The sequence below is a fragment of the Phascolarctos cinereus genome, unplaced genomic scaffold (genome assembly GCF_003287225.1).
Source record: "Phascolarctos cinereus isolate Bilbo 61053 unplaced genomic scaffold, phaCin_HiC Scaffold_9;HRSCAF=440, whole genome shotgun sequence".
Classification (NCBI taxonomy): Eukaryota; Metazoa; Chordata; class Mammalia; order Diprotodontia; family Phascolarctidae; genus Phascolarctos; species Phascolarctos cinereus.
Window position 1 is genome coordinate 49,122,048 of NW_027556402.1, and position 12,961 is coordinate 49,135,008.

A 12,961-nucleotide genomic window follows, 5' to 3' on the forward strand; every position below is an offset into this window, starting at 1 on the left:
TAAACCTGAGATTCTATGCCACCCGGTCATTAAAAAGGAAAATACTCTCTTGGTGACACATGCCAAGCAGAGCAACTTTCAATGAACAGGATACAGAACTATTTGCCTAAATGGAAGACCTCGTTTGCCTGAAGGACTGAATTAGAGATGAATAGCAATCCTCTAAGGATATTCCCAGGAAGAAACTGAATTCTAAAGCCAGAATGAATGAATCTATATCCCTGACAGACAAATACTGACATCTGTCAACAGAGAGTCCCAATGGGGGTAGAATACAATGGATATTTACAGTAGTAATGCTAAACCCAAAATACATGTACCTTATAATTTGCTGAATTTTAATGGCTGGAAATCTTTAGAGAGACTACAGGGAGTAGTAGGTACAGAACTGGGCTGAAAACCAGTAAGACCTAGGTTCAAAACCCATCTCTGATGGTATGACCCTCAATAAGTCCCATAACTTCTCTATGCCTCAGTTTTTCATCTCTCAAATGAAAAGCTTAGACTCAATGGCTTCTTTTATAGCTTCTCAACAGCTTCTTTAAAGCTATGATTCTATGATCCTATGATGCTGGGCAAATCACTTGACTACTCAGCCTCAGTTTCCTCATCTGTAAAATGAGGGTGATAAATAGCATCTATTTCACAGGATTGTTCTTCTGGGGACCAAATGAGATAATGTACAAAATGTTTTACAAGCCTTGAAGTGCTTGAGAAATGTTAGTAATAATGATTATGGTGATGATGAAGCTAGGCCACATGGCCGTGGTACCAGGGAGACACATACTGCATATGTGACCCTGCCCAAATCACCTAATATATAAGCTGCAGAGAAGGGACCACTCTCCAATAATAGTATCAGACAGTCAATAAGCATTTGGCACATGCCTACTGGACAGCTAGGTGGCATAGTGTATAGAGCACTAGGCCTGGAGTTAGGAAGACCTGAGTTCAAATCTAGCCTCAGACACTTACTAGCTATGTGACCCTGAGCAAGTCACTTAACCCTATTTGCTTCCGTTTATCATCTGTAAAATGAGCTGGAAAAGGAAAATGGCAGACCATTCCAGTATCTTTGCCAAGAAAACCCCAAATGGGGTCACAAAGCATGGAATACAGCTGAAATGAACATGACCGAAATGGACGAACACACAGGTGCTTACTATGTTCCAGGCACTGTGCTGAGCACTGAGGGTACAAAGATTTAAAAGAAAAACCAGTCCTTGCTTATAAAAAGCATACATTCTAATAGTGGAGCCAAAATATAAATAACTAGGTACATACAAGATATAGATAGAGTAGATAGAAGGTGATATGAGAGGGAAAGGCACCAGCAGCTGCAGGACCAGAAGAGGCCTCCTACGGAAAGTAGGATCTCAGTCTTGAAGGAAGCCAGGGGAACTAAGAGGTGAAGGTGAAGGGGCAGGAGATTCCAGGAATGGGGGACAGCCAATGCAAACACAAAGAGAAGTGAAACTGAGTTTCATGAGTAAGGAACTTCAAGTAGGCCAGTGAGGTTGGATTGTAGAGTTTGTGAAAGGTAGTCTAAGGCAAGTGGAGAGGTGGGAGGGGGCCAGGTCATGAAGATGTTGGAACGGCAAAACGAAGAGTTTGGATATGATCCTGGAGGTGGCCCTCACAGGGGGAGGGGGTTGGGAGGGGTCAGACCAGTACACAGTAAACCTGAAGGATAGATTGGAGTACTATACTCTCTAGCCATCTTCTTAGGTTCAATAATGCCACTGTCATAGCTAGCTGTGTGGATACAAGAAAGTCACTCAATCTACCAGTGACTCCGGCAACCTTTTCAATTGCTGATCTGAACTGGCAGATGAGGTTTCTCTACCAGGAACTCCCTACACTCATGAAGTTACAGGTTTGGAGCAACAGCAAATAAACAAATAAACTTTACTTCTCATTAACTATTGAATAAAGTTCAAACTCATAATCCTGGCATTCAAGGCTTCCCACAATTCAACGCCAATTTGCCTTTCCAGTCTTTTTTTTCCCTTTCCAGGCTTATCTTCTATTATTCCCTTCTCTAACACAGTACAGCAGACAATAGCAATATAGAGTTGGAAGGGTCCTTAGGGGCCATACAGTTCAAAGAATTTTATAGATGAAGAAACTGAATAACTTGCTGTAATACACTGATTTTTTTTTCTACCTGTATACCCTTCCTTATGCAATCCTTTCTAACTGAAAAGGCTGTGTCATTTCTATCAGTTGAAAGCTCATTCACCCTTCCAAGCCTAGTTCAAATGCTAACTCTTCCATGAAACCACCCTATATCATCTCAGCCGACAGTGATCTCTCCCTACTTTGAGCACCTATAGCACTAACTCATGTCACTATTATCTTACTGTTCCTTGCATAAAACTCCCAACTATGACTGGAATAACCCTCTCAACTAATACTGGATGGATGGATGGAGGGAGGGAGGGATGGATGGAGTGACCGAATGAATGAATGCTTTAAAGTCCTCATTGATTTGTTTCACCTATGACCTTCTTCTTTCTTCTGAAACATTTGTTAAAGAAAAAGGCATATGTGGGAAAAGGGGGAGGGAAAGAGATGCAATATAGATTTTGTTGTTGTATCATTTCAGTCCCATCCCATTCTCTGGAGCCCCATTTGGGGTTTTCTTGGCAAAGATTTTGGAGCGATTTGCCATTTCCTTCTCCAACTCACTTTACAGATGAGGAACTGAAGCAAACAGGGTTACACAGCTTACCCAGGATGGCATAGTTAGTAAGTGTCTGGGGCCAGATCAGAATTCAGGTCTTCCTGACTCCAGCACTTCTATCCACTGTACCACCTCTAGCTACCCTCAAAATACAGACTAGTAACAAGTTAAAACTTAGTAAGAGAAAGTCACTGGACAACGAAATGAGGTGTTGGAAATAAGATGATTGTTTAAGATTATGCTGTTAAGACCAGAATAAACAAATGATAAGAAACGGTATTCAAATCAAGGACCACACCTTGGAGAAAAGGTTGATGAAGGGAAAAAATGTGAAAGTCAAAGTCAAAAAAAAACCAGAAGAACTGAAGTTGGGAGCCATTCTACTTCACATTTCTGAAATGATACATTATTTTGAAATCCTGAGATTCTCAAAGCAAGTAACCTAATTTTATTGAATTGCTTTGAAGAGATACATCTACCTCCAGACTGGGATGAAAAAAGATCAGTAATAATTTGTTTCTTACATTTCAATATCTGCAAAGAAGGCTCCCTAAACTTTATCAATGTGCCTGCAAATCTGAAATTGTTTCCATTTCTGTGTGATCTTTTTTTGGTTTGGCTGTTTTGTTTACACAAGTTATAAAAATTTCACTATCTCCTTAGCTGTCCTGGGTAGTGATTTCTTCTGTTTCTGAATTCATCAACATCTTCTGACTTGTAAAAGCAGTACATATATAATTTTTAAGAGCATGGATGAATTTTGACCTCCTTCATTTCCTAATCTTACATTATTATGTAAGGTTCTGTGATTTCAGCAGTATGATTATTCATTTTTTCATTATGATTATTCATTATTTATAATCTTCATTACAATATTATAGTAGTCTTCATAAGTTGTTGCTGCAAAACAACAACAACAAAAACCGCCATCTGGTGGCCAGCTACTTGGGAAGAGTTTTCTCTGAACTTAATTAGTCTAATTCTTGGTTGAGAGGCATATAGGCAGCTTGGCGGGACCTCTGCCAGAGGTTGAGCCTAGCTGGCACTAACTTCCAAACCCAAATTTACCTCCATGCTACAAGGAGCCATTGGAGGTGGACTTTAGTGGTTTTACTAATTAAATATTATGCAAAAGATGCCCATTTCTATTGGGTACATAATTTCTTCCAAATCTGGCACCAAGGTACCCAGATTCCTACTCACACAAGCCCTCCATGAACCCAGGATCTAAGCCATATGCTTCAACACAAAGTGAAAGTCAGGAGAAAAAAAGATTAATATTTTCCCATTTCCCACCTGAAACCCTAAAGGATCTTGTGAAAGTTGGCCTACATTAGCATGAAAACTGGCTGAGACCTCTGCGAAATGCTGTCTGGGCTCAGCAAAACAGTTCATGAACTCTGGCCAAACTTTCAACGAACCTGACCCAAGCCTTGAATTTGTAATGCAACATGATACCAGGTGAGATTTCACATGGCTTCAGGTTTCATTCTGAAAACTTGGCTCAACTTTCTAATCAATCATCACTCCTTGAGACGATGAAAGCCAACACACCTTTTCTAAAAATGAGCACCGATGACAGCTCAACCATAGAGCTGCCCCTTAGTTCTGTTTTGCCAAGAGAAGATCTTTCAGAGATAAACCAGTTTTGTCCTTACCTGGAACAGGAGGACTGAGTGATTCTGATGTGGTGTGAAGAAAGAAATGAATGAGGTGCCTTGTGAAATAATCACCTGGCACAAGGTAAGTCCATCTAACCTAATCGGGAAGGGGTTTTGTATCTGACTCTATTCACATTCACAACAACCAACATCATGTTTAATCATCTTACCCAGGGAGATGTGTATTTAGCCTGAAGACAATCGTCAGCAAGGATAACTGCCAGGAGCAGTGAAATGTTCAGAGGCAAGATCACTGCTCTACATTCATAACAGTTAAAGAATAGGAGGGGAAAACAAGAAGCAACATAACTCATTTTGAGAAACACTAGGAGAGAGGATCAGTGAGACTGCAAGCCTCTCGAGCTCACATCTCTTTACGCTTTTGCAATAAAACCCTCCAACCCCAGCATAAACCATTTCAGTAATCATCAATGCACAGGGCATATGGCAGAAACATATTGCTGCTTTCTACCTGAAGTTTTAACTTGCTATACCATTCTTTTTAAAAAATGACCTTGTCTTCCCCTGAAAGCTTGCTTTTGCTTCTAGTGACATGAGAAAATGGAGCAGCATATAACCCAACCAAGGCACTACATCATTAGAACAGTATGTCTGAACATGGGGGTAATGAGGCACAGATGTGAAGTCGGGGAATTGGCACTACCCAAGGTAACAGAGGAATGTTCACCACTGCATTGTAATGGTTAAAACAACCTCATTTGAGAAAGAAAAAAGAAACCCCATTGACAATTTCTTCCACTTATATCTAAAGCTGAAGTTAAATCTTTTAACTGCTTTTTAACATCTCTAGAATAAGAAAAACCACAATATTATTTATACTTAGCATGACATTTAAGAAACAGAACACATATTTGCATTTTCTTCATATATGTGCAATATATTCATCTCATGACACCTAGATTTTAAGTGAAACCATAGAGCCAAGCCAATAGTAACTGACAGTCTTTGTACTACAGAAAGCCATGATTCTTGAATAGACTTTCATAGAAATGGAAAGGTGGTAGTATTTTTTTTAATTAAAATGATTCTGGTCCTTTTAGAGCAGGGTTCATTATTGCAAAGCATTCCACTAATAAACTGCAAATGAATATACAGCAATATTATGTATATATACAAGCTCCATTCTTATGCACAGACCACCATTACTTAAAATGCTTGCCAAAGCAGTCTCACTTAGAGATGACAAGGCATTCATTGCTGCTAGAAGCTACAAAACATGCAGGGGATAGGCAGCTAATAAGCCAGGGTACTTCTCATTAAATTAGTTTAGCTCTAAGGGCTCATTTTTTACTCAGGGTAGGAGGAAACATTTTTTTTCTTAAAGCAAATGCTTACCCGAGGGCCCTGATCCCCTTGATCTCCCTGCAAAGTGGAAAGATGAGATGATAGTTTTAACACAGCATATGTGTGCTACTATCTCATAATCTCAAATTACAGTATGTCAAGGTAAACTAGGTCTAGATCTATGATAACTTGGCTCGTTTTTAATTTGGATAGGATCACCTACGTCATATATTTACTCACCTTGTCACCTTTGGGACCAGGAGGGCCCTGAAAAAGAGAAAGAGAAAGAAAGAAGTGAAAATGTTATTGTAACTTGAACAGACTACTAACTGGCCTGAGGGGTATGTGAGCAAAACACACAAGCGACAAGGTGCTCTTTCCTTATCATGGTAACTCTTAGAGGAACTAATGATTCTTTAGCCATATTTGTGTTCACAATAAAAAAAAACAGCAAAAACCATAGCTAAATGTATCTCTGCAATTGTCTTCACTACTTTTCATCCAAAAAGGTTCATAAGCATTATAAAAATCAGAATATAGTTTTTTTCTGTCTATGAAAACACCAGAAATCTTGATTCTCCATTAGTGCTCACACACACTGACCCCCTCATAGGGATATTGAATGCCAGCCTCAGTCATGTGCTGGGATATGGAGAGGTAGGGGAAAGAACAAGTATTTATTTTCTACTATGCACCAGTCAGTGTACTTTACAAATATTACCTTAATTGATCTTATATATATATTTATATATGAATATGATACATCCAGTGGATGTACTTATTTCAAATCAATTCAAGAAACATTTAAGTATCTACTAGATACAGAGCATTGAGGGAGAGGCAGAGGGCGATGTGTGGGAGAGTTTTGAAATTTAGGTAAGATGGATATAGATGGTCTTCTGGAACTTATTAATTTGGTAGGGGATTTGATTCATATACCAATAATAGAAATATAGAATAATCTAGGATAAATGCATTAGAACGGTGCAAAATGTTATGGGAAGTCTAGATGAGAAGTTAATTTTCACCTGGGAGCAGAAAGGAGGGAGGGAGAGATGCTGGAATTCAATGGGTTGGGAGAAGATAGGGAAGACAAACTTCAACACTAGGGAAATGGGTGAGGGGGTACGTGTACATTAGAGACACAGTGGGCTCCCAGTCTTCCTCAATTTACATGCGTACTATGAAGATAAATAAGATAACGTTATTTTTTAAAAAAACATAGCAACATAGATTAATAGATAGAAGGCCACTAAAAGGCCACTCTGCAGTTTACAGTTGAGGCCCTAAAAGTGCCTAAGGGATTTGGTCAAGGTGACATTAACAGGTAGGAAGTGAGGAAGGTTTTGATGCAGGCATTGTGGCTCCAAATTTCCATTGCACTACATGGCCTCTTAATCTTCTTATGGATGGTAATATTCAAGTATTACCATTATTATTAATAATCCATCAATATTCTAATGATTAGAATTTTTTTGTATGGGGTCTCCCTGTACCAATATAGATCATAAACCATTTGCAAATTAGGAGACAGTCTTCAAAAGTTTCTGAGTCTTAAAGTTTCGTCAGGCCAACTTAACAGCAGGTCCCTTCAACTTTGCCAGGCTGGTCCTTGAACAAGAGACTCATGGATGGATTGTCAGTATCATCTGGTTGCACTTGAAGCTTTTCTATCCCGTAGGACCTATCAAGAGTATACACTCTGCTTTCCTAACCTTTGAGAAACCAAGTTCACCTCCATGTCATGAGGAAACATTAGAGAATCATCACAGGTTTAAGTAGAAAAGAAACCTGGCCTTAAATTTCAATGAACTTGAACAGATGTGATAGAGTGGGAAGAATATTAGACCTAGGTTCAAATTCCAACTCAGTCACTTACTGTCTGTGTGACCTTGGGTAAATCATTTAATCTCTTTCATCTAGAATGTTAGGAGGTTGGACCAGACGACCTTTAAGATCCCTTCCAGCTCTAAAAATGCAATCCTATGAGCCCAGCAAGTCATCCTTTACATAGCTAAATAGTAAGGGGAGAAGAAAGAAGAGACTTAAATCATTTGATTTAGGATATTTGGACAGGCTATCACATACTCTCTCAATTATCACTGGAAAGACTTGATAATTCTATTCTAGTAGATAACCTACAGATAACTGTGGCATGGATGGGGATTAATATTTGGTTCAGAAATACTCCATAAAAAAAAAAAAACAAGACAAACAAAAAAGAAATACTCCATAATGGGATAGAGACCATAATGCAGAACATTAAGTATCAAGCTTATTACCCACAATTCTGAAAGCTTCCTGATCCTATTGCCTCAAAATGTTACAACTTATTTAGTGCTATTTAATTTATTTACCCCTTAAGGGATTACTATTTATCAGTGTTTTGGAGACTATACTGTCCCATGACTCACAAAATGTATAACAACACTAGAAGAATAAAGGAATTTTTTAAAAATAGGCTTTTGTTTCAGAGAGAAGATTAAGGTCATTGAAGTGTGTGATAGGAGAGGACGGTTATTAGGATGCAACATATTATAGTCAGCAGTCAGTAAGCATTTACTTAACACTTACTACGTGCCAAGCACTATACTAAACTCCAGAGATACAAACAAAGACCAGAGACAGTCCCTGCACTTGAGAAGCTCACGTTTTTCTGGAGGAAACAACAAGCAGATTTGCACAAACAAACTCTAGATAGAATAAGTAGGAAATAATTAAGAGACGGAAGGCACCAGAACTTAAATTAAGAGGAACTAGGGAAGGTTTCTTTGCACTCAAAGTACTCAGTGGTGGACAGGATGTCATCCAAGAAAAACATACAGGAAAAATAAATAGGGTTGTTCAACCTGGCAAGAATGGTAGATGACTAAAGTACAGTTTGTGGGTTCCATTGGCATGCTTGGGATGATAAGAGAAAGTACGGAAAGGTCCTAACACATTGGGTGGACACCCTCCTCCCAGCACGGCCAACCACTAAGAGCAAGTGGACAAGACCTGCATACGGGAGACAGGCATGGGTGGGCTTTGATCTGCATTGCTAGAGGGAATATTCCTCTTGATGAGATTCAGAGATCCATTTGAATTTTTGAGTACATGGGTATCTAATGCAGCACAATATGTAGTTAGATGGCACACTGGATAGAGCACAGGACTTGGAGTCAGAAAGACCCGAGTTCAAATCCACCCTCAAACACTTACTAGCTGTGTGTGGCAAATCACATAACCTCTGTCTGCCTCAGTTTCCTTATCTGTAAAATGATGGTAAGAATAGCACATACCTCCAAGGGTTACTGGGAGGATAAAAATGGGATATTTGTAATGAGCTTGCAGATTTTAAACTATGTAGTTTAGAGAAGTAGTATGTAAAGTAGAAGTAAACTATGTAGTTTAGAGAAGAAGAAGGGGCAGCAGAAGGAGGAAGAGGAGGAGGAGAAGGAGGAGGAGGAGGAGAAGAAGAAGGAGAAGAAGAAGAAGAAGGAGGAGGAGGAGGAGGAGGAGGAGGAGGAGGAGAAGAAGAAGAAGGAGAAGGAGGAGGAGGAGGAGAAGAAGAAGGAGGAGGAGGAAGAGGAGGAGGAAGAAGAAGAAGAAGAAGGAGAAGGAGGAAGAGGAGAGGAGAAGAAGAAGAAGAAGAAGAAGAAGAAGAAGAAGAAGAAGAAGAAGAAGAAGAAGAAGAAGAAGAAGAAGAAGAAGAAGATATCTATGGAGTGTCTTTTATAAGCAAAGTACTGTAAAAGGGACCAAGGGACCACAGGTACCAAGATGGAAAAACAACAGTCCCTGCCCTCAACTAGCTTACTATAAGATTCTAAATTATCACATGAAATATCCAGCATCACCAGCAAAGAGGTCTGTTGTATAAGCAAATTTTCTGGGGAAACGTAGTCTGTCTCTTTTAAGTGTCAAAAGGTTTTTTTTTTTATTTAAACAATTTCAGTGAAAGTCTTTCTGAAATTATTACACATCATTCAGTATTGTCTCGATGACATAGCATCACCATTATGACTATCAGTTGTTATACTGCATTGTAATGCAGTAATGTCCCCAGGGCTCTTTAGTCACACAAAGTGGTTTGCATCTACATAAATCAGGCAGAACCTGCTATACTTTTTGAGTTACAGTGGCTGCTATATTTTTTCTCCTTTGGTTGTTTTTTCTTGCAGCTATCAGTGTGTATGAGTTCAGAACTCACTCCCATTCTAACCTGCCACTTTTGATCTGCTGTGGGTAAGAGACACCAAATAAACAATGCTTTAAGAACCATGTGTAAATCAAAGGCAAGCAGTCATAGAATAAAGACTTGAAGTTCTTTCTTAAGCAAAAAAAGTGAATAGGCTTTAGTGAACTGGACTTACACCATGTCTTTTATAATTCCTAGCTATAGACTGATTCCCAGTGGTCCTGGGTGTTCAGGGCTTTCAGTCATTCTTTGATACTCAGGAGAACAAAGACTTTCATAAAAATGTATCCATCTAGAAGTCTAGTTCAGGTGCTTTCAAATACACTGATCTCGAATAAACCAAATAAGGACAAAAAGAGGGCTGGTTACATCCTCTACTATCTAGAGTTATAGAAATGGGCTCATGCATCCTTTTTGATCCAGATCACATGGCATCTTCCACCTTCTGGAGGAAAGAACCTAATCTAGCCAGATTGCATCAACCTTAAATTCATTGTCTGCCACACTCTAGGGCACAGGCTCTTAACCTGAAGTCCATGAAACCAGGTTTGAAGGAGTTCATGAATTTGTCTTTTTTTAATATTTTAATAACTACATCTCAATATAATTTTTTTCTTTGCAATCCTATGTATTATGTACTTTAAATGTATACATTTAAAAATGTGATTCTGAGAAAAGGTCCATAGACTTCACCAGATGGCTAGAGGCCACAAAAAAAAAGTTTAAAAATCCTGCTCTAGGGCTTCTCAAATTTATGCAGTAACTGCATACATTCAGTGACAGACATTCTAAGTATTCTATTCTTATTTGCTTTTATCTTTTAAATTCACTTTCAGCCTTTCCATTATGAATGAAGTTAAATCATCATACATTGTTGGGTCAGAGATTTAGAGCTGGAAGGGACCTTAGAGGTCATTTAATCTAAATTTTATTTTATAGAAACTGAGGCCCAGAAATGATATGACTACCCAATCCCACAGCTAGTAATTGGCAAGGAGAATATTCAAAACCAGATGCTCTGATGCCAGATTCTCTTTCCAATACACCATATTACCTCCCACCCTCTACTTACTGGTTTGGGTAAAATTTAATGAAGATAACATGTAGAAAACAACTATTTTACTGTCAGAGGAACTAACCATAGATTTTGTGGAGCAACAGTTCCTGTGCAATTTATGGATACTCATATGTTACCTCAAATTATTGTGGGAAATAAGGTATAATTTTAAAAATGTATATTCATTCTCCCCACACATCTCAAGTTTTCAGATGAAGCCAGAAATAGGAAGATGTTAAGCCATATTTTGACAGCAGGCTACCCACAAGTGAAATATATGTTCAATTATATATAATGTACTATTATTATGCTATATACACTCATATTATACATATTAATACCTCATTTAATTCAAATCATCAGGTTAGGTGCTATTTCACATAAGCAGATTGTTTAGATAATTGAGGTTTACCCTTTTCAAAGTTAACTTTTTAAATATAAATTTTAATGATGTAGAATAGAGATCTTTTTAAAACTTTTTTTAATTTCCCTGTCTTCTTGAACAGAGGTTTAAATAAACCTTGTCATGATAATTCCCATTAATGATGACAAATACCTATTTTTCTACTTTGCCAATTTTAAGTCTTTTTAGATTGCACCTGAAAACTATACAATCATTTGAAAGAAAAAATAAACCATAAAGTTTGAAATTACTTTGGAAAGCTGGAATGGATCCATTTCCGATCATTTTAATAATGGACAGCCATCTCAACTCCATTAATTACAAAAGTTTCCTATCACCTCCAGGATCAAATATAAAATCTTCCTTTTAGTATTCAAAGCCCTTCATGACCCTAGCCCCATCCCACCTTTTTAGGCTTCTTATACCTTATATTCACCCATCTCCAATGCAGTCTTCAATCCAGTAACCCCCTTTCTGTTCTTTGATCCAATGGCCTTCTTGCTGTTCCTTGAATATGACACTCCATCTCTTGATTCTGGGCATTTTTTTCTGGTTGTTCCCCATGCCTGGAATGTTTTCCCTCTTCATCCCTACCTCCTGGCTTCCTTCAAGTCCCAGATAAAATCCCACCTTTTTATCAGAAGCCTCTCCCATTCTTTCTTAATTCTAGTGCTTTCTTCCTATTGATTATTTCCTAATTATTGTGTATATGGCTTGTTTGTACACAGTTGTATATATGCCATCTCCCCCATTAGACTCAGAGCTCCTCAAGAGCAGAGATTTGTGTATGTGTAAGGGAGGATGGGGGACAGGAAGGGGGAAGCTCAGTCTTTCTTTGTATTTGCAGCACTTAGCATAGCCCCTGGTACAGAGTAGGTGCTTAATAAATGCTTACGTACTGGCTGCAAATGCATTAGAGAGGTTCAGAAAGTCTCTTCTACCCAACCATCCAATAAGTTATTAATCAGTTAACAATGGCATTTATAATAGAAGCCTTCCACTGCTCAGAAATACAGAATGTGAAATAAAACAATGGGGACTTCATTTGAAACACCTGAGAAAATTTAGCACCACGGATCTAGAGTTGGTAGAGACCTAATTCAATCTCCTCATTTTATAGATAAGGCAACTGACACGCAGGGAATTTACATGACTTATCAAAAGTCATATAGGCAGTTTAAAAATAGCACAGGTAGGATTTGGATCCAGATTCCCTCATTACAAACATTTGATTTTTCCTCTGTTACACACTGCCCAGATAGCAATGAGTCAGAATATAATGTCATTGAAGATTATGGCCAGAACATCAAAATTCTGAAGTCTAGGCATCTGAATAACTGTATACAAAATATACTGAGGTGAGTATGTGATTTAGAGTTGGACAGGATCTTCTAAGTCATTGGATTTTTCCTACCTCCCAATATGAAAATTCCCTTCACTGAACAGAGCAGGAACTTATATACATCTTATAGACCTAGAGAGTTGCTTGAGACATTGAGGAATAAAGGAAAAATAATACTAACAATAATAACAAAATGATAATAAACATTTATATAAAACTTTAAAGTTTGCAAAGCACTCTATGTGAGTTATCTTATCCAGTCCTCATAAGGTCAGTGCTATTTGAGGAAACTGATAAAGACAGAGTTTAAATCACTTGTCCAGGTTT

At 38.2% G+C, this 12,961-nt stretch overlaps 1 protein-coding gene across 1 annotated transcript in view; it reads right to left on the reverse strand.

Annotated features, from left to right (window-relative positions):
* The window catches only part of COL25A1 (collagen type XXV alpha 1 chain), a 563,954-nt gene that overhangs the window by 186,032 nt on the left and 364,961 nt on the right, over positions 1–12,961 (reverse strand). The window contains exons 6-7 of the mRNA XM_078148267.1: positions 5,893–5,919; positions 5,704–5,730 (exon numbers count right to left, since the gene is read on the reverse strand). Coding sequence (XP_078004393.1) covers positions 5,704–5,730; positions 5,893–5,919 — 54 coding nt within the window. The remainder of the gene's footprint in view (positions 1–5,703; positions 5,731–5,892; positions 5,920–12,961) is intronic.